Source organism: Salvelinus fontinalis, chromosome 41 (assembly GCF_029448725.1).
Source record: "Salvelinus fontinalis isolate EN_2023a chromosome 41, ASM2944872v1, whole genome shotgun sequence".
Classification (NCBI taxonomy): Eukaryota; Metazoa; Chordata; class Actinopteri; order Salmoniformes; family Salmonidae; genus Salvelinus; species Salvelinus fontinalis.
This window is the reverse complement of record NC_074705.1, coordinates 9772726-9795108: the sequence shown is the minus strand read 5'-3', so window position 1 is coordinate 9795108 and position 22383 is coordinate 9772726. Positions and strand designations below refer to the sequence as shown.

The window sequence follows — 22383 nt, the reverse complement described above, 5'->3', positions numbered from 1 at the left end:
TGTTTTTTAATAGTGTGATTCTACAGTTGAGAGAGTGCCACTTCAAATCAAATTGTATTAGTCATACGTTCCAAATACAATAGATGTAGACCTTACAGTAAAATGCTTACTTACGTGCCCCTAACCAACAGTGCAGTTTAAAAAAAATATGGATAAGAATAAGAGAACTAACAAGTAATTAAAGAGCAGTAGTAAAAAAATAACAATATATACCGGTTAGATGAGGTAGTATGTAAATGTAGGTAGTTATTAAAGTGACTATGCATAGATGACAACAGAGTGTCAGTGGTGTGGTGGACAATGCAAAAAATCTTGGTAGCCATTTGACTAGATGTTCAGGAGTCTTATGGCTTGAGGGTAGAAGCTGTTTAGAAGCCTATTGAACCTAGACTTGGCGCTCCGGTACCGCTTGCCGTGTGGTAGTAGAGAGAACAATCTATGACTATGGTGGCTGGAGTCTTTGACAATTTTTAGGGCCTTCCTCTGACACCGCCTGGTATAGAGGTCCTGATGGCAGGAAACTTGGCCCCAGTGATGTACTGGGCCGTGCCCACTACCCTCTGTAGTGCCTTGCGGTCGGAGGCCGAGCAGTTGCCATACCAGACAGTGATGCAACCAGTCAGGATGCTCTCGATGGTGCAGCTGTAGAACCTTTTGAGGATCTGAGGACCAATGCCAAATCTTTTCAGTCTCCTGAGGGGGAGTAGGTTTTATTGTGCCCCCTTCACGACTGTCTTGGTGTGCTTGGACCATGTTAGTTTGTTGGTGATGTGGACACCAAGTAACTTGAAGCTCTCAACCTGCTCCACTGCAGCCCCGTCGATGAGAATGGGGGCGTGCTCAGTCGTCTTTTTCCTGTTGTCCACAATCATCTCCTTTGTCTTGAACACGTTGAGGGAGAGGTTGTTTTCCTGGCACCAGCGGATGGCCAGGGGTCCAGAACATAATTACAAATAATTTGCAGACTGCAAATTGACCACAAGAAGCGCAAACAGATATAATATTTGGCGGCAGGTAGCCTAGCGGTTAAGAGCGTTGGGCCACTGGCCACTGGTTCAAATCCCTGAGCTGACTAGGTGAAAAATCTGTTGGTGTGCCCTTGAGCAAGGAACTTTACCCTAGTCGCTCTGGATAAGAGCATCTGCTAAAACATAATCACACCTATTCTTTCCATGACATAGACTGACCAGGTGAAAGCTATGATCTCTTATTGATATCACTTCAATCAGTGTAGATGAAGGGGAGGAGACAGCTTAAAGAAGGATTTTTAAGCTTTGAGACAATTGAGGCATGTGTGTGCCATTCAGAGGGTGAATGGGAAAGACAAAATATTTAAGTGCCTTTGAATGAGGGATGGTAGTAGGTGCCAGGAACTATAACGCTGCTGGGTTTTTCAAGCTAAACAGTTTCCTGTATGTACTAAGAATGGTTCACCACCCAAAGGACATCCAGCCAACTTGACAACTGTGGGAAGCATTGGAGTAAACATGGGCCAGCTTGTAGAGTCCATGCCCTGACGAATTGAGGCTGTTCTAAGGGCACATGTCTCTCTATTATGCGTGGGAACATTTTGGAACATTAAAAAAACATCGCCTTAAAAAGGGTTCTATATAGCCCCAAAAAGCGTTGTAACCATAGAAGAACCCTTTTTTGGTGCTATAGAACCTTTTTTAATGGTTCTTTATAGAACTGTAGGAAAGGGTTCTTTATAGCACCATGCAGGTTCCATTTAGAACCATATGAGCATGGTTCTTTATAGAACCTTCAAACCTAAAAGGGATCCACAATGGTTACAAGCCAAAGAACCCTTATTTGGCACTATATAGAACCATTTGTTTTTAGTGTGTATTGCATCATGTTTTCTAGTCTTTTCCGTTCCATAATCCCAAGATTACCACACTTCACACATATTCAAAAACTAAGTTACACTAACAACAAACAAATATATCTCAGGTAAATATAAATCATAAAGGTACGTACCTAATATTTCATCACATACATTAATATTTACACAAATGGACATGGAGCTCTGTATGTTCTGTCTTTCATACAAATATGTCCAAATCGGCTCTAACAACACTGATGTAGAAGATTAATCGTATCACAAGGTTTCAATAAGGGAATAGCCTTGATCCTTTCTTGATGAATTTTACTGAGTTGGTTGAGCAGGGCAACAGTGTAATCCCTTGTTGGCTGTTCTCCCTGAGCTCTGTCCCCAGAGAGGAGCTGAAAAGCTACAGCAAGATAGCATGACTCTGCTGTTTTAAGTTTCAGCAAATGCACCACACCCAGAGGGCTGTTCTTTGCTGTATTGAAGAGAATGAGAAAGTTAGAGAAAGAGAGACTGAAAGGCTGTAAGCAGAGCAACAGGCCTAACCCTCACTAATACACCCGCCCAAGCCACATCCTGCAGCCTAAGAGGCATGCACCAGATGCTCAGCTCACACCTAGTGGTCCGAGCCTAAACCACGCAAATAACAACACTGGACACTGTGTAACACAAAGCTTTGACTATTTCATCCTGGAATATACAAGATCTGCCATTGGACTAAAGAGCAGGAACCCAGACTTCACCAAAGAAATCGGGAAATACAGACATTGTCCTCCTACAAGAAATATGGTACAGGGGAGATGGAAACAAGTGGGTCTATCTAGGTTACAGAGAGCTGGTAGTCCCATCCACCAAATGACCTGGCGTGAAACAGGGAAGAGACTCAGGGGGTATGCTAATTTGGTATAGAGCAGACCTAACCCACTCAATTAAATAATAAAAACAGGAACATCTGGTTAGGAAATCTGAACAGAGAAAAATGTCCTCCTGTGTGCTACCAACAGTGCCTTGAGAAAGTATTCACACCCCTTTTTCCACATTTTGTTGTATTACAGCCTATATTTAAAATGGATTAAATTAATTTAACAAATTAATGACAAATGAAAAGCTCAAAGGTTTTGATTCAACCTCTGTTATGGCAAGCCTAAATAAGTTCAGGAGTAAAAATGTGCTTAACAAGTCACATAATCAGTTGCATGGACTTTCAAACACAGATTCAACCACAAAGACCAGGGAGGTTTTCCAATGCCTCGCAAAGAGCACCTATTGGTAGATGGGTAAAAAAAAGCATACATTGAATATCCCTTTGAGCATGGTGAAGTTATTAATTACATTTTGGATGGTGTATCAATACACCCAGTCACTACAAATATTCGGCGTCCTTCCTAACTCAGTTGCCGGAGAGAAAGGAAACCGCTCCTTGATTTCACCATGAGGCCAATTGTGACTTTAAAATAGTTAGAGTTGAATGGCTGTGTAAGAATGAAACTGAGGCTGGATCAACAACATTGTAGTTACTCCACAATATTAACCTAAATGACAGAGGGAAAGGAAGGAAGCCTGTACAAGATACAAATATTCAAAAACATGCATCCTGTTTGCATCAAGGCACTAAAGTAATACTGTAAAAAATTTGGGCAATAAACTTTTTGTCCTCAAGACAGTGTTGTGTTTGGGGTAAATCCAACCAGTGGATGCTGCTGAGGGACAGCTCATAATAATGGCTGGAACGGAGGAAATTAAATGGCATCAAACACATGGAAACCATGTGTTAAATGCATTTGATACCATTCTTATTATTCCGCTCCAGCCATTACCAGGAGCCCGTCCTCCCCAATTAAGGTGCCACCAACGTCCTTTGAATCCAATACAACACATTACCACTCTTCATATGTTCAAGCATAGTGGTGGCTGCATCATGTTATGGGTATGCTTGTAATTGTTAAGGACTGGGGAGTTTTTCAGGATAACAAATAAATGGAGCTAAGCACAGACAAAATCCTAGAGGAAGACCTGGTTCAGTCTGCTTTCTACCAGACACTGGGTGATGAATTCTCTTTTCAGCAGGACAATAACCTAAAACGCAAGGCAAAATCCACACTGGAGTTGCTTACCAAGAAGACAGTGAATGTTCTCAAAGTATGAGAGAATTCAATGCCCTTTTAACCAAATTCAAGCAGAAACTCACCCCCAACCTGAATTAGCATTTCTTTGCACTTTACTCGTAAAAACAAAAGACAGGAACAACACACCCAGATTCTTATCTAATCAATTTAAAGCACAGGTGTCAAACTCATTCCACGGAGGGCCGAGTGTCTGCGGGTTTTCGCTCCACCCTTGTACTTGATTGATGAATTAACATCACTAATTAGTTAGGAACTCCCCACACCTGGTTGTCTAGGGCTTTATTGAAAGGAAAGACCAAAAACCTGCAGACACAAGGCCCTCCGTGGAATGAGTTTGACACCCCTGATTTAAAGGATAGGAGCGCACCTCTGTGTCACTCCTCTTTGAACTATCCCCGTCCAACAAACAAAAGAATACAGCTTCCCTGTAACAATAAATCTTTAGCACTTGCAGTACAATTAAATATACAATAAGTCATAGCTCTTTATAAACTCATGAAACAATGCAAACATGACAATTCCATTCACACAGTAACATTCATTTTGTCTATTTCATTCCTCTTCTGGCATCAGTGACCCCAGGAATTGCATGGGAACATCCCGTCCTGGAGAAAACCACAGATAAGGTGTGTTTGACCCCTGTGTTAGCCCACAAATGGTCAGCCATCCAAACAATGTCATAAAAAATGTGATTGAGTCTTCACGGTGGACTTCAGGGCCTGCAAATCACCAGTCACAAGGGTCACCTTCACTCATTATTCCAGTAAAACAGCATTCCTCCCACAATATCCTCCCTAGACACAACTATGACAAAACAACCAACAAAAACGGGTCACAACTCCTGCAGTTCTGTCGCACACTGGGTCTGTACATAGTCAAAGGTAGGCTTCGAGGGGATTCTCACAATAGGTACACCTACAGCTCATGCCTTGGCAGCAGTACTGTGGACTAGTTTATAGCGGACCTCAACCCAGAGTATCTCAGAGAGTTCAGTCAGACCACTGACACCTCTATCAGATCATAGCAAAATCACAGTCTTCTTGAACAGAGCAATACTCAATCATGAGGCATCAAAGCCGAAGAAACTGCATACTATTAAGAAATGCTATAGACGGAAGGAAAATAGTGTGGAAATCTGCCAGAATGTCACGACTTCTGCCGAAGTCGATGCCTCTCCTTGTTCGGGCGATGCTCGGCGGTCGACGTCGCCGGTCTTCTAGCCATCGCCGATCCATTTTTCATTTGTCTTGTCTTGTTTTCCCACACACCTGGTTCTCATTCCAAGATGGCGTAGCAGTGTAGACGTCTTTGTCCTGTCGTGTCCCGTCTCCCGTGTCCCTTGTATATATCTTTTTACATCTTTTTCTTCGCATATCTTTTAAAAATACTTTCTTAAACCTCAACTTCTAAATACTCTCCTGCAACCCGCCTCACCCAACGTGGCGTGGATCTGCTTTTTTCTAAAGTATTTCTATTTACTTCTGATCTGGAATCCATCTACTGAAGATAGCCAGCTAACTGCCTACCAGCTATCAGTTAGCAAACCATTGCTAGCGGTCATCAGCTAACCTTTAGCTCGGAAAGCTCTCGCTAGTTCGAACAACGTGACTAAAACCAGAGCATAACGGACCTATTTCTCTCCATATCCCCGGATTCCTACCGCAAACTCTGAACATTTTCATCTGGATCTTCGCAACTAGCTAACCACAATCCCGGGTGACCACTCCTGGCTAGCGTTTCCATCCCGGAGCAAGCACCAATTAGCCTGAAGCTAGCCCGGCTAGGGCTCCTGTGCTACCACTGAAGCCCACTCCTGGGCTACAATATCCGGACCCCTTTACTGCCGGTACGGAGCACGGAACCCCGCCGATCCTCTACGACTGGAATACCGACATAATCTGCCCGAGGACTCCAACAGGCCCCTCAGGCGTGACGCCCGCTGAAGGCCCATTCTGCTAACCTACTAGGCCTGTTAGCTACCTAGAGCTACCTGGAACCCTACTAATTCCACGACTGGTCTATCGACGTCACCGCACGAAGAGGCAAAAACACACCCCCCCCCCCCCCCCCCATCGCGACGTCCCCCAAAGGCTAACTTGCCTGCCCCGGTCTGCTAACTGCTAGCTTATCTTGCAGCTAGCGCAACCAGGAAGCTAGCACCAGTTAGCAAACACAATTCTACAATTCACAACCTCTTTCGCCATCGCTATCCGGCTTGGATTCTCTGTCGACACGACCACGTCTGGTCTGCAGACGTGCCCTCAACCGGTGCCCTCAACCGGCCTCCGTCTGAGCAGACCCCCTCCGTCTGAGCAGACCACCCCCCGGGCTACTAACTTTAAACGCGTGCTAGCTTAGTGGAGGCCTCACTGCTCCATCTACGGCTGCCCCCTGGACACTATGATCACTTGGCTACATAGCTGATGCCTGCTTGACTGTCCATTAATTCATGGTACTCCATTCTGTTTATTTGTGTTTTATCTGTCGGCTCTGTGCCTTAACTCAGGATCTGTGTGTAGTTAATCCGACCCTCTCTGCCCAGTCGTCGCCATTTTTACCTTCTGTTGCTGTGTTAGCTGACTAGCTGCTGTTATCTCACCTGTTGTTTTAGCTAGCTCTCCTAATCATGACCTGCAATCACTTTATGCCTTATTGTATGTCTCTCTCAAATATCAATATGCCTTGCATACTGTTGTTCAGGCTAGTTATCATTGTTTTGGTTTGCAATGGACCCCGTAGTTCCACTCTCCGTACCTCTGATACCTCCTTTGTCCCACCCCCCACACATGCGGTGACCTCACCCATTGAGACCAGCATGTCCAGAGATACAACCTCTCTTATCATCACCCAGTGCCTGGGCTTGCCTCCGCTGTACCCGTGCCCCACCATACCCTGGTCTGCACATTATGCCCAGAATCTATTCTACCACGCCCATAAATCTGCTCCTTTTATTCCGTGTCCCCAACGCTCTAGGCGACCAGTTTTGATAGCCTTTAGCCGCACCCTCATCCTACTACTCCTCTGTTCCTCGGGTGATGTGGAGGTAAACCCAGGCCCTGCATGTCCCCAGTCACCCTCATTTGTTGACTTCTGTGATCGAAAAAGCCTTGGCCTCATGCATGTCAACATCAGAAGCCTCCTCCCCAAGTTTGCCTTACTCACCGCTTTAGCACACTCTGCCAACCCTGATGTCCTTGCCGTGTCTGAATCCTGGCTTAGGAAGGCCACCAAAAACTCTGAGATTTCCATACCCAACTATAACACTTTCCGTTAAGATTGCAACTCCTCCCCCTTTGGCAGTTCTATCTACTGCAGAGATAGCCTGCAAAGTTCTGTCATACTTTCCAAGTCTATGCCCAAACAGTTCGAACTTCTAATTTTAAAAATGAATCTCTCCAGAAATAAGTCTCTCACTGTTGCCGCCTGCTACCGACCCTCCTCAGCTCCCAGCTGTGCCCTGGACACCATCTGTGAATTGATCGCTCCCCATCTAGGTTCAGAGTTTGTTCTGTTAGGTGACCTAAACTGGGATATGCTTAACACCCCGGCAGTCCTACAATCTAAGCTTGATGCCCTCAATCTCACACAAATCATCAAGGAACCCACCAGGTACAACCCTAAATCCGTTAACATGGGCACCCTAATAGACATTATCCTGACCAACTTGCCCTCCAAATACACCTCTGCTGTCTTCAATCAAGATCTCAGCGATCACTGCCTCATTGCCTGTATCCGCCACGGGTCCACGGTCAAACGACCACCCCTCATCACTGTCAAACGCTCCCTAAAACACTTCTGCGAGCAGGCCTTTCTAATCGACCTGGCCCGGGTACCCTGGAAGGATATTGACCTCATCCCGTCAGTTGAGGATGCCTGGTCATTCTTTAAAAGTTACTTCCTCACCATATTAGACAAGCATGCTCCGTTCAAAAAATGCAGAACCAAGAACAGATATAGCCCTTGGTTCACTCCAGACCTGACTGCCCTCGACCAGCACAAAAACATCCTGTGGCGAACTGCAATAGCATCGAAGAGCCCCCGCGATATGCAACTGTTCAGGGAAGTCAGGAACCAATACACGCAGTCAGTCAGGAAAGCAAAGGCCAGCTTTTTCAAGCAGAAATTTGCATCCTGTAGCTCTAACTCCAAAAAGTTCTGGGATACTGTAAAGTCCATGGAAAACAAGAGCACCTCCTCCCAGCTGCCCACTGCACTGAGGCTAGATAACACGGTCACCACTGATAAGTCCGTGATAATCGAAAACTTCAACAAACATTTCTCAATGGCTGGCCATGCCTTCCACCTGGCGACTCCAACCTTGGCCAACAGCCCCGCCCCCCCCGCTGCTACTCGCCCAAGCCTCCCCAGCTTCTCCTTTACCCATATCCAGATAGCAGATGTTCTGAAAGAGCTGGAAAACCTGGACCCATACAAATCAGCTGGGCTTGACAATCTGGACCCCCTATTTCTGAACCTGTCCGCCGCCATTGTCGCACCCCCTATTACCAGCCTGTTCAACCTCTCCTTCGTATCATCTGAGATCCCCAAGGATTGGAAAGCTGCCGCTGTCATCCCCCTCTTCAAAGGGGGAGACACCCTGGACCCAAACTGTTACAGACCTATATCCGCCCTGCCTAGCTAAGGTCTTCGAAAGCCAAGTCAACAAACAGATCACTGACCATCTCGAATCCCACCGTACCTTCTCCGCTGTGCAATCCGGTTTCCGAGCCGGTCACGGGTGCACCTCAGCCACGCTCAAGGTACTAAACGATATCATAACCGCCATCGATAAAAGACATTACTGTGCAGCCGTCTTCATCGACCTGGCTTTCGACTCTGTCAATCACCATATTCTTATCGGCAGACTCAATAGCCTCGGTTTTTCTAATGACTGCCTTGCCTGGTTCACCAACTACTTTGCAGACAGAGTTCAGTGTGTCAAATCGGAGGGCATGTTGTCCGGTCCTCTGGCAGTCTCTATGGGGGTACCACAGGGTTCAATTCTCGGGCCGACTCTTTTCTCTGTATACATCAATGATGTTGCTCTTGCTGCGGGCGATTCCCTGATCCACCTCTACGCAGACGACACCATTCTGTATACTTCCGGCCCTTTCCTGGACACTGTGCTATCTAACCTCCAAACGAGCTTCAATGCCATACAACACTCCTTCCGTGGCCTCCAACTGCTCTTAAACGCTAGTAAAACCAAATGCATGCTTTTCAACCGTTCGCTGCCTGCACCCGCACGCCCGACTAGCATCACCACCCTGGACGGTTCCGACCTAGAATATGTGGACATCTATAAGTACCTAGGTGTCTGGCTAGACTGCAAACTCTCCTTCCAGACTCATATCAAACATCTCCAATCCAAAATCAAATCTAGAGTCGGCTTTCTATTCCGGAACAAAGCCTCCTTCACTCACGCCGCCAAACTTACCCTAGTAAAACTGACTATCCTACCGATCCTCGACTTCGGCGATGTCATCTACAAAATAGCTTCCAATACTCTACTCAGCAAACTGGATGCAGTTTATCACAGTGCCATCCGTTTTGTTACTAAAGCACCTTATACGACCCACCACTGCGACCTGTATGACCTAGTCGGCTGGCCCTCGCTACATGTTCGTCGTCAGACCCACTGGCTCCAGGTCATCTACAAGGCTATGCTAGGTAAAGTGCCGCCTTATCTCAGTTCACTGGTCACGATGGCTACACCCACCCGTAGCACGCGCTCCAGCAGGTGTATCTCACTGATCATCCCTAAAGCCAAAACCTCATTTGGACGCCTTTCCTTCCAGTTCTCTGCTGCCTGCGACTGGAACGATTTGCAAAAATCTCTGAAGTTGGAGACTTTTATCTCCCTCAACAACTTTAAAAATCTGCTATCCGAGCAGCTAACCGATTGCTGCAGCTGTACATAGTCCATCTGTAAACTACCCACCCAATTTACCTACCTCACCCCCATACTGCTTTTATTTATTTACTTTTCTGCTCTTTTGCACACCAGTATCTCTTCTTGCACATGATCATCTGATGATTTATCACTCCAGTGTTAATCTGCTAAATTGTAATTATTCGTTTTATTGCCTACCTCATGCCTTTTGCACACATTGTATATAGATTCTCTTTTTTCTACCATGTTATTGACTTGTTTATTGTTTACTCCATGTGTAACTCTGTGTTGTTGTCTGTTCACACTGCTATGCTTTATCTTAGCCAGGTCGCAGTTGCAAATGAGAACTTGTTCTCAACTAGCCTACCTGGTTAAATAAAGGTGAAATAAAAAAATAAAAATTTCCCTCATTATGTGTTGTGTATTTAACCCTCTGTTTCCCCCATGTCTTTGTGTGGTATTGTTTATTCTGTTTCATGTTATGCGCATGTTAGTCTGTTGTGCTGGGTTATGTTAACCCGTATTGTTATTTCGTGTTCACTTTGCCATGTGGTTTTGGTTCGCCTAAATAAAAGGCTCCGTTGGCTACCCAATATCTGCTCTCCTGCACCTGACTCCCTTACAGCCATGTGCGCATACCTGACACAGAAAACAATTAGCCAACAACAAATTAAATTCCTTTCAGACAACTTCATGGCGGTAGTGGTAAAGTACTTAAGTAAAAATACTTTAAAGTACTACTTAAGTAGTTTTTGGGGTTATTTGTACCTTACTATATATATTTTGGACAATTTTTACTTCACTAGATTCCTAAATAAAATTATGTACTTCTTACTCCGTACATTTTCCCTGATACCCAAAAGTTTGTTACATTTTGAATGCTTAGCAGGACAGGAAAGGGTCCAATTCACACACTTATTAAGAGAAAATCCGTGGTCATCTCTATTGTCTCTGATCTGACGGACTCACTAAAAACTAATGCTTTTTATTTTTGTAATTATTAATATTCTTTATTTGTAAATTGCAAAAAATGTGGCCTCCCGAGTGGCGCAGCGGTCTAAGGCACTGCATCGCAGTGCTTGAGGCATCTCTACAAACCTGGGTTCGATCCCAGGCTGTGTCACAACCGGCCGTGAGTTGGAGTCCCATAGGGCAGCGCACAATTGGCCCAGCGTTGTCCGGGTTAGAGGAGGGTTTGGCCGGGGAGGCTTTACTTGGCTCATCTCACTGTAGTGACTCCTTGTGGAGGGCCGGGCACCTGCAGGCTGACTGATCGTCAGTTGAACAGTGTTTCCTCGTACACATTGGTGCTAAGCGGGTGGGTGTTTTTTGGCAGGTCATGTTTCGGGGGACACATGACTCGACCTTCGCCTCTCGTGAGCCTGTTGGGAAGTTGCAGTGATGAGACAAGATCGTAATTGATATTAGGAGAAAAAGGGGGGACAAAACGTTTTGCTGCAATAGCCAAGGTGTAAACTTGGTAGTAGAAAGTCTAAATAGTATATTTGACCTCTCAGCCTCCCTATCAAATCTAAACATTTCAACCAGACAACCTAAGAAAATTAACTACAATGACAAATGCTTTGATGAAGAATGCAAAAACCTAAGAAAGGAACTGAGGAACCTATCCAACCAACCTGTCCAACCAAAAACAAAGAGACACATAAAACCTGAGCCTACGCCTTCACTATGATTGTCAAAGACTCCAGCCACCATAGTCATAGACTGTTCTCTCTGCTACCGCACAGCAAGCAGTACCGGACCGCCAAGTCTAGGTCCAAGAGGCTTCTAAACAGCTTCTACCCCCAAGCAATAAGACTCCTGAACACCTAATCAAATGGCTACCCAGACTATTTGCATTGCCCCCTTTTTTACACTCTGTTGTTATCATCTATGCATAGTCACTTTAATAACTCTACCTTCATGTACATATTACCTCAACTAACCGGTTCCCATGCATATTGACTCTGTACCAGTAGCCCCCTGTATATAGTCTTGCTGTTGTTATTTTACTGCTGCTCTTTAATTACTTGTTACTTTTATTTATTATTCTTATGCGTATTTTTCTTTAATCTGCATTGTTGGTTAGGGGCTCGTAAGTAAGCTGAAAGGTCTACTACACCTGTTGTAGTCGACGCATGTGACGAATAAAATTTGATTTGAGACACAATAATTCTCTATATTTCCCTCAGATTACACAGAAACACAAATAATTGTGTGATTATGTGAATTCCACAGTATACCACCACAGTAGCAAGATATGACTTGTTGCCACAAGAAAAGGGCAACCAGTGGAGAACAAACACCACTGTAAATACAACCAGCATTTATCTGTTTCTTTATTTACGCCTTTCATACTTCAACTATTTTAACATTGTTAAAACATAGACAATAATATAACTTTTGAAATGTCTATATTATTTTAAAACTTTTGAGTGTAATGTTTACTGATAATTTATGATTGTTATTTTCCCTTTATTTCTCTTTTTGTTTATTGTCTATTCCACTTGCTTTGGCAATGTAATCATGTTCCCCATGCCAATAAAGCTCTTTGAATTGAATTGAGAGAAAGCGAAAGAGAAAGAGTTAGGACACGACTTGTCTGCTTCCTCAAAAGCTCCGAGCCACTCCTTTGTCTGTGGTGAAAGGGCAGATCAGGGATGGAGGATAGGAATGAGGGGGAAGGGGGAATCTCACACCAGGTCCTTTATCTGAAGAAGAACCCACCTGGAGTGTGTAATAGTGCATCTGTCACCTGCAATCCGCTCTTTCATTGATTTATCTTTATAGGGTAGCAGAGAGAGAAGCCCCATTTATACCTGGTTCTAACATTAATCCTTTGTCCTGATCTGTCCACATTTTAAAACAGGTTAAAAGGATTAAAAGATGCATTGTGATCTGATTGTGATTCGATCTTCCTGAACACCTCTGGAAGTAGTCGATCTTCCTGACACGCATTGCGTCCGGATATCTTACAGGTCTATACAGATATGGACAGTGAAACCATTTAAAACATTATTATTGCACCTTCTAAAATCATTGAAAGGTAGCACCCACGTCTATTCTACGTTGGTTCAACGTAATTTCATTGAAATGAAGTGGAAACAACGTTGATTCAACCAGTGTGTGCTCAGTGGGACCATTGACTTATGGCATCAATATGTGTCTGAAAATAAATTAACATATATTACTTTGAAAGAGTAGCTGTTAAATCATTTGCATACAGGGAGGGACCAGGAAATCTGGTCACAATGCAAACGCAATGTGTAGACACATTTCTGAAAATATGGGCACAATCAGAATGTGGACAAGATCAGGACAAAGGACGCATGTTAGCGCCAGGTATATATGTGGCCATACAGAGAGAGGCGAGAGAGAGCGATGCTCAGTGAGCCTTACAGCAGGTCTACAGTAGCTTTTACTGTTGAAAATTACATTCAAAAATGCTTTGAGTCAAGAATAGTGTATGTGCATGCGGAAAGGTTTTGAGCATATTGAAAAGTTGTTGCTCTCTGTGTGGCTACATGTGGTTAAAATGAATTGCTTGAAGGTTACCCTCTCATTGAGTACATATTTGCCACAGCACTAATATATAACAGATGGTTGTTATGGTGTCACTGTTTACTACCCATTCTGCTAGAGAGAGAAACCAGATCACATCCCTGGAACCTGATAGGCTACGTATGTTTTAAGGATACGTTTTTGTTTGCAGGGATTCAGGAACATGAACACAGTCAGGTTTACAGTTAGTTTTGCGTCACACCTATTTAGGGTTCTTAGCACCGAAGATGCAGGAACCCTATTGTTTTAGTTGTATTATTTGTTTGTAACCAAAAAACAAACAGGTATGGTACATAACTGTTATATTGGGTTTCACACATTTACACAGTGATATGTTTGATGTTGATGTGCTCAAACTATCAAGACTGTAGCTCTCATTTAAATTTGTTAGAGGGTTGTTCCACAAAAAGAGTGCCTTTTCTTTGATATTATAAGTAGAAATTAGGCACCAATATTGAATTTTAAAAGAATGTTATATTAAATGAACTGCATTTAATATAGAACACATGAAGAATTCAATAAACACGATTTTTTTTTATATGAATACAGGCTTGCTGAAGTGCCAATATTCAGCCTATGTCAACCCTTTGTCACTTCTAGGAAGATTTTAACCCACATAATCCCAAAATGTCTCCAGGTTTTCACCATCATTATAAAGCCCTAGTTATTTTGTTGCTTTGACAAAGTCATTTCTGAAGGTTACTATTTATTTCATGTGATTAGTGATTGACGTCTGCCCGTCACTTTAAGGTCAACCCTGTTACTGGAACTGAACTCTCGTTTTAATATGGTGAAACTATTAATTTTTTTATTCAAATGAAACATTGAACATCTAATTGTCAAATCGTAGAGTAAAAGCAGGTGAGCTGGTTCTGCTGTTTTTGTGGTAGAAAACTGAGCAGGTCAATGCAATGAACACAAATTTGTGAAGCTTGCATTCAGTTGCCACTCCGTTTCACACAATTACCTTCCATTTCCCCTGTCACAAAGGGATTTATTGCTGACTTAAAAATAAATCGTCAACCCCCGTTAAGGTCAACCGTGTTATTTTATTTGGCACAAAATAGGCACTTAAGTGCCAAATATTGAACCTGTTCTCAACGAACATGAACATTCTTCAAGTGTACCAGGTGGTTCATGAACTCGAAGTTAGCTCCAGGTAGAAGTTGCCCTTAGAGTCAACTTGGCTCTACTCCTAGAAAGGATGAACCATACAGTACTATGTATTTACAGTTTGGACATTACCGAATGAGACCGATGCTATTGATTGCCACCAATTACTATATTTCCACCGCTCTCTCTGGTTTCCACTAGTCACCACAGCCACAAAGTCAAAATGAACTTTCGTAAAAATTCATGAAAACCAAAATTTGCTTTTTGGTGTTAATTTAAGGTTAGGTTAGCAGTGTGGTTAATATTAGGGTTAGGTTAAAAACACATTTTAAGAAGATACATTTTAGAAAAAGGCGGGGATTATGACTGGTAACTAGTGACGACCCAGTTTGGCGCTAGCTAGCGCGTAGCGTGCCACAGCACAATTCCGACTCGAGATCAGTGATTGGCTTGACATAATTCTCTTGGCTGTCTGTCTTGTAACCTAACTCAGTACCATGTGCGTGCAACCAAGTTACACCACAGGAAATAAAGTAACCGTTTTGAAGAGTGGAGGTAGCAGACTTTGTCGCACTGCACGCGAGGAAGTTGGCCAAGCCTTTGAATAATGCCAGCAGGGAAATATGGAACAGGTAAAAAAAGATGCGAAGACAAATCCATCGGCAACAGCTAATCTTTTCTCCCAGGTGTTCTTCTGGTAAGTCAACAACCTTCGCCGCCGGGTTATTGAAATAAAGTTGAGCTAGTCGTTATAGTGTTTACTGAAAGTGGTATCGTTAGGCTATTCGAAACGTATTCGGTTAATTTTAGTTCGAGGGGTTAAATGATTAGCTGTTTAAATTAGGTATAACGTCATAAAACACTTAACTCAAATCATTAGTATGGTTTAACACAAAGTGCGTTTTACCCATGTAATTCGATGGTTTTCCCCACGGTGAAATTACAATTTCCGGTTGATTCTTGGATTAAGTATATCAAGAATATTGTTTGCGCAAACTAGGCTATTAATCGCCATCTCATTTGTCTCGGATACACTCCGATGTCAACCTCTGCGAGAAGGGAAAGGATGGATGCCTCGTTTTGACTTGAATGAGACAAGCTGTGCTTTATATCTACATTAAAGACGCACTCCAGCAATTTTTTGACATTTCCTGTTGAAAAACAATACCCCCGCCCCACGTATAAATACAGTAATGTAGAAATGGGTAAAACAAATGTTTTGAGCAAAATCGTTTTTTTTTCGAGTACAGATGAGCTGAAAAGATGACTGGAGTAGGTCTTTAAAACATAATTTGTTGTTTGCTAAGGCATTTGCTGACAATTAGTACATTTTACATGCACAGTGCACACAGTTGGGTACTCAAGCATTTGCAATAAATGCTTTTTACAAAGACATGTTACCAGTAGGCTTATGTCACAAATAGAGTAGATTGTCTACTGCTGAAGGCTTGGAGAGGTAGTGGGAGATGAAGAATAAACATTTATTTTTATTTTTTATAAACTGTCAGGCGTTCAACTTACTCTTGAAAGTTGTAATAGTAGAATGCACAAGGTGAAATTTTGAAATTGGGTAGTGAATCAGCAGTTGTCGTCTTGTCTTTGCAGACCTTAGAGCTATTTATAACTTGCCAGAAATGTCCAGGTGATGAAAAAAAATTGATAGCTACATGTCGGGATATTATTTTTGATGTATTGTTTTGACTATACCAATATTGTTTTGCTAGTTTGCTGTACCAAATCTCCAGTATTTTCCCTTCATATCTTGTTCTCCATCTTTCTAAGTAGGGAGCCAATTAATTTCAGCACTTGTATTTCTATGACGGATCAAAACTCGTTTTCTCATAGCTCTCTTGTCCCTCTGCAGCAGACAATATGTGAGCAATATGTTTGGAACATCGAGTCGCAATAAAATCACAGTATAGAATCACAATACATATAATATCAGCACTTAAGTATTGGGATAATATCGTGAGGATACTGGTAATTCCTAGCCCTAGATGAAAGGGGGGCATGGGTGAAAAAGGTTAGGAAGCACTGGTCTACTGTAAGGTTTCCCAAACTTGGTCCGGGGGCCTCCCTGAGTGCAAGTTATTTTTAATTGTTTTAAATGTTCACTAGCACTACACAGTGATTCAAATAACTAACTCATTACTTAGTAATTAGGGGGGGGGGGGACGTGCACCCGGGTCCAGGGCCAAGTTTGTGAACCCCTGGTCTAGTGCATGCATTGCCCTGCTCATCCTGAATGTAACACTACATGTATTGAACTCTTCTCTTCATCTCTACCTCTTCTATTCCCTTTTTCATTAGCTGGCTAAATCCTTTGTTCCGCATTGGATACAAACGGAGGCTAGAGGAAGATGACATGTACAAAGTGCTTCCGGAGGATGGATCTGAGAGTCTGGGAGAGGAACTACAGAGGTATGGCAAACATATATATCTGAACTAAGTCCGAAGTGGCCTGTTGAATTGTGGATAATTAAGGCCAAATGGAACGTTAATAGCAGATTGGTCTTCGAACCAGTTGCTTATCGCCCACCCGAGGATGTTTATCCTCCCACTAATATACCCCAAGCATATCATGACAGCCATATTCTGTTGGCTGTTTACCCTTTGATAAATAGATGGAAAGGAGTTGCTGCATTTAACTTGTCATTGTTAATATTTTACAGGCTGCCTGTCCTGCCTGCTTTCAAGGACGATTATGAAATAGCTCAATCAAAGGAAGCATGTAAATGAAAAAATTAGAGAAATATGAGAAAATAAAGTTGTCTAGATTCACCTATCCAACCTGGACTCAGGGCAATTTGTAGATTTGGAATGTACATTTGTATCCCTTCATTTAGTATGATATGTTACCTTACAAATGGAATAACGGTCGTACCACATCATACAAATTGGATGACTGAATGTATCAAGCATCTTGGAGGATGTATAGTATTATACGTCTTGCTCTGAGGCCAGGCTTCTTGTTGCGTCATTAGCATTTGTGGCTAACGTTAGCGGCTAAAGCAGCAGGTTAGGAGTATTAACTTAAATTCTCTATACCTGCAAAGTAGAGGTTAGGGGAACGGTTAGCTAAAATGCTACAGTTGTCCCCGACGCGACTAAAACATGCAACCTTTGAGTTGCTGGACGGACCCATTCTCCCTGGCCAACCACCCAACTTTTGTTTCTGTCTTAAGTAACTGGACCATTATTCCATTCGCACCGTAGCGTATCATACTAAATGGAGGTACACAAATTTAACTAAAATATCCTACGTCTGTTAAATGTGGTTAGGCTGACCAATCTATTGTCTTTATCGAAACATGGGTGTCAAACATTGGAGTGGGTCCAATCTGACCCACAGGTGGTTTGAATAATAAAAACTCCTTGTTTTTGCAGGGAAAATGACCTCGATATATTTTAAAATGACAAATCAATGTAGTTACTTCAGAACTATTTAAAGGTGTTCCATGTGTGATCTATGTTACTAATTTAAATTTAAAGAAATGGCTGTACCAATCCTAGATGGTCCATTTTTAAGTGCAATTGTATCACCACATGATGCAATGCAGAATTGAACATCCAGGTACCTATAGGGACTTATTGCGTTATCAGTCCTCGCCTCCTTCTCAACTCATTGGAGAGGACGTGAGAAATCAAGTCATTTCAATTGCGATTCTCCCATAGTAAACGGAAAGCCGTCTTTCCTCAGGCACTGGGACAATGAGGTGCAGAAGGCTGCTAAAGATCTCAGGCCTCCCAAACTCACCAAAGTCCTCATCAAGTGCTATTGGAAACCCTACGCAGTGCTGGGGATCTTTACTCTTATTGAGGTATGTAGAAAAAACCACAACTTGTGGAAGACTTATCGGTACTCAGCCCTGCTAGGGAATTTCAATGATATATGTTTATACACTGCTCAAAAAAATAAAGGGAACACTTAAATAACACAATGTAACTCCAAGTCAATCACACTTCTGTGAAATCAAACTGTCCACTTAGGAAGCAACACTGATTGACAATAAATTTCACATGCTGTTGTGCAAATGGAATAGACAAAAGGTGGAAATTATAGGCAATTAGCAAGACACCCCCCAAAACAGAAGTGATTCTGCAGGTGGTGACCACTTCTCAGTTCCTATGCTTCCTGGCTGATGTTTTGGTCACTTTTGAATACTGGCGGTGCTCTCACTCTAGTGGTAGCATGAGACGGAGTCTACAACCCACACAAGTGGCTCAGGTAGTGCAGTTCATCCAGGATGGCACATCAATGCGAACTGTGGCAAAAAGGTTTGCTGTGTCTGTCAGCGTAGTGTCCAGAGCATGGAGGCCCTACCAGGAGACAGGCCAGTACATCAGGAGACGTGGAGGAGGCCGTAGGAGTGCAACAACCCAGCAGCAGGACCGCTACCTCCGCCTTTGTGCAAGGAGGTGCACTGCCAGCGCCCTGCAGAATGACCTCCAGCAGGCCACAAATGTGCATGTGTCTGCTCAAACGGTCAGAAACAGACTCCATGAGGGTGGTATGAGGGCCCGACGTCCACAGTTGGGGGTTGTGCTTACAGCCCAACACCATGCAGGACGTTTGGCATTTGCCAGAGAACACCAAGATTGGCAAATTCACCACTGGCGCCCTGTGCTCTCACAGATGAAAGCAGGTTCACACTGAGCACATGTGACAGACGTGACAGAGTCTGGAGACGCCGTGGAGAACGTTCTGCTGCCTGCAACATCCTCCAGCATGACCGGTTTGGCGATGGGTCAGTCATGGTGTGGGGTGGCATTTCTTTGTGGGGCCGCACAGCCCTCCATGTGCTCGCCAGAGGTAGCCTGACTGCCATTAGGTACCGAGATGAGATCCTCAGACCCCTTGTGAGACCATATGCTGACACATGCACATTTGTGGCCTGCTGGAGGTCATTTTGCAGGGCTCTGGCAGTGCACCTCCTTGCACTAAGGCGGAGGTACCGGTCCTGCTGCTGGGTTGTTGCCCTCCTACGGCCTCCTCCACGTCTCCTGATGTACTGGCCTGTCTCCTGGTAGGGCCTCCAACCTCTGGACACTACGCTGACAGACACAGCAAACCTTTTTGCCACAGTTCGCATTGATGTGCCATCCTGGATTAACTGCACTACCTGAGCCACTTGTGTGGGTTGTAGACTCCGTCTCATGCTACCACTAGAGTGAGAGCACCGCCAGCATTCAAAAGTGACCAAAACATCAGCCAGGAAGCATAGGAACTGAGAAGTGGTGTGTGGTCACCACCTGCAGAATCACTCCTGTTTTGGGGGGTGTCTTGCTAATTGCCTATAATTTCCACCTTTTGTCTATTCCATTTGCACAACAGCATGTGGAATTTATTGTCAATCAGTGTTGCTTCCTAAGTGGACAGTTTGATTTCACAGAAGTGTGATTGACTTGGAGTTACATTGTGTTGTTTAACTGTTCCCTTTATGTTTTTGAGCAGTGTATATCAAGCTGTGGATTCACCTCATATCCTCTGTTGTTTTCTCTACCTCTTCTCTTGTTCCTCCAATAGGAGGTGATTAAGGTGATCCAGCCAGTGTTCTTGGGAAAGCTGATCCAGTACTTTGAGAAGTACGATCCTGATAATATGGACGCGCTGTATGAGGCCTTTGGCTACGCTGCTGGTGTCTGTCTGTCCACCCTGATCCTGGCCGTCACGCATCACCTCTACTTCTACCACGTCCAGAGGACCGGCATGAAGATGCGAGTAGCCATGTGTCACATGATCTACAAGAAGGTCTTTATAATAGACACATGCCTACACCCATTTTTTTTTTCTCCCAAGGTCGTTTCTGAACTTGAACTCGGCTGACTAAAGGATGAGGATCTCTCACTCTCACTCTCTCACTCTCATTTATTTATTTATATATATATATATGAATCTGCGGGTTTTCGCTCCACCCGTGTACTTCATTAATGAAGGTCACTAATTAGTGAGGGAAATCCCCTCACCTGGTTATCTAGGTCTTAATTGAAAGGGAAAAACCCGCAGATACTTGGCCATCCTTGGAATGAGTTTGACACCCCTGCTCTAGGGCAGTATTTCCCAACCCTCTCCTCAGGGACCAACATACGCTTCACATTTTTGTTGTTGTCCTAAACTTGCACACCTGATTCAATTAGTCAAGGGGTTGATGATTGATAGAGTAATTTAATCAGGTGTGACAGTTTAGGGCTAAAGCAAAAATGTGAAGCGACTAGTGGTCCCTGAGGAGAGGGCTGGGAAACACTGCTCTAGGGTATGACAGCCTTTCCAAACTGACGTGTAGGTATTTTCTTTGTATTGTGACAGTGACAAATCACTGGTGTTACTTATTGAGTTTGCAATAATTAACTTGGTAATGTCTGTGTCACCCCAGGCCCTGTGTCTCAGCAGTGCAGCGATGGGAAAAACAACCACAGGCCAAATAGTGAACCTGCTATCCAACGATGTCAACAAGTTTGATGAGGTATGAACCCTGTAATACATAAGGGTAATATATATATTTTTTTTCATCACTTTCTATATTGCTGACTTGGTCTAATAGCAACAGCAGAAAAAAGCAGTTGAATGAACCTGTACTTTTGATCTACTGTGTAGACAGACCTAATCCAATATCAGCTCTGTTACTTCAACCCTGGAAGGTTGCATAAGTCGCACAAGGCTGACTGAGTTGTTACTTTGACTGGCACCATGTAGGTTAACACCCAAGTTTAATTTTGATCAGTGTGCTGACACCTGGGGTGAAAACTTAACCTATTTTAGCATCTAAAGGGATCTGTTTCTTGGTGACAGACTGAAGTACAGTACTGTGCATTCTGATAAAGGTCAGTCACAGGCTTCTCCGGGCACCTGGCAGACAAATTAACATTTGAGTTGTTACTCCAGTGTACACATTGTTATTGTAACAATGGACAAGCACACCTGATTCAACTGGTCAACTAATCAAGCCCTCAATGAGTTGAATGAGGTGAGTTTGTCAAGGGCTACAATGAAAGCGTGTACTGTTAGGGGTACTCAAGGACCACGGTTGGGGAAACACTGCCCTATTGTTCTGATGCATGTTGTGGTCAATGATTCGAAGTCAAGGAAAGATGCTGCTACAGATGACTGTTTAGAACATGGCTGAATGGAACGTACACAGTCCGATTCAGTGACTGTAGCATCAAACTGAAGCAGCCATGTTGTAGATGTAACACAGAGGTCTAGAACTCATGGCTTGTGGGCCACATCAGGCCTGTAAGTCACTGGTGGGAATTTGAGACAACTGATGTACAATAATCTCCCAAAATCCTGTTGTCGTTTAGAAATACTATCACCCTATGAGTTCCAACACATGATTTCCCCCCCCCTCCTTGGTTACAGGTGACTATTTTTCTGCACTTCCTGTGGGTGGGGCCTCTCCAGGCAGCGGCCGTCCTGGGGCTGCTGTGGGTGGAGATTGGCCCATCATGCCTCGCAGGCATGGCTGTCCTCGTCATCCTCATGCCAACGCAGACCATGTTCGGAAGGCTCTTCTCCAAGTTCAGGTAACACACAATGTAGATAGGAGTTTGAGCTCAAGATTTTCAAAACAAGCAGGGAGTTCAGTGAGTGCCTTCCTCCTTTTCTCGCCCAATACCAAACCCAATGAACATACCAATGGCTTTGTAAACTGATCTTTGGCCTGCTTCTAGTGCAGACCGCATGAGAGGGTAACCGTCGCGCGGACCGACCGCATGAGAGGGTAACCGTCGCGCGGACCGACCGCATGAGAGGGTAACCGTCGCGCGGACCGACCGCATGAGAGGGTAACCGTCGCGCGGACCGACCGCATGAGAGGGTAACCGTCGCGCGGACCGACCGCATGAGAGGGTAACCGTCG

General features: G+C 43.9%; 1 protein-coding gene across 3 annotated transcripts in view; it reads left to right on the top strand.

The window, feature by feature from the left end:
- Window positions 1-14951: 14951 nt before the first annotated feature.
- The window catches only part of LOC129840680 (ATP-binding cassette sub-family C member 4-like), a 30612-nt gene continuing 23180 nt past the window's right edge, over window positions 14952-22383 (top strand). Inside the window, exons 1-6 of one of the 3 annotated variants that reach the window (XM_055908732.1) lie at window positions 14952-15221; window positions 16835-16945; window positions 18225-18345; window positions 20052-20276; window positions 20899-20988; window positions 21885-22048. In XM_055908732.1, the coding sequence (XP_055764707.1) occupies window positions 15148-15221; window positions 16835-16945; window positions 18225-18345; window positions 20052-20276; window positions 20899-20988; window positions 21885-22048 (785 nt within the window). In that variant the 5' untranslated portion in view covers window positions 14952-15147. Of the gene's footprint in view, window positions 15222-16834; window positions 16946-18224; window positions 18346-20051; window positions 20277-20898; window positions 20989-21884; window positions 22049-22383 lie in introns of those variants that run through there. The other 2 variants (XM_055908730.1, XM_055908731.1) reach the window with 2 other exon arrangements.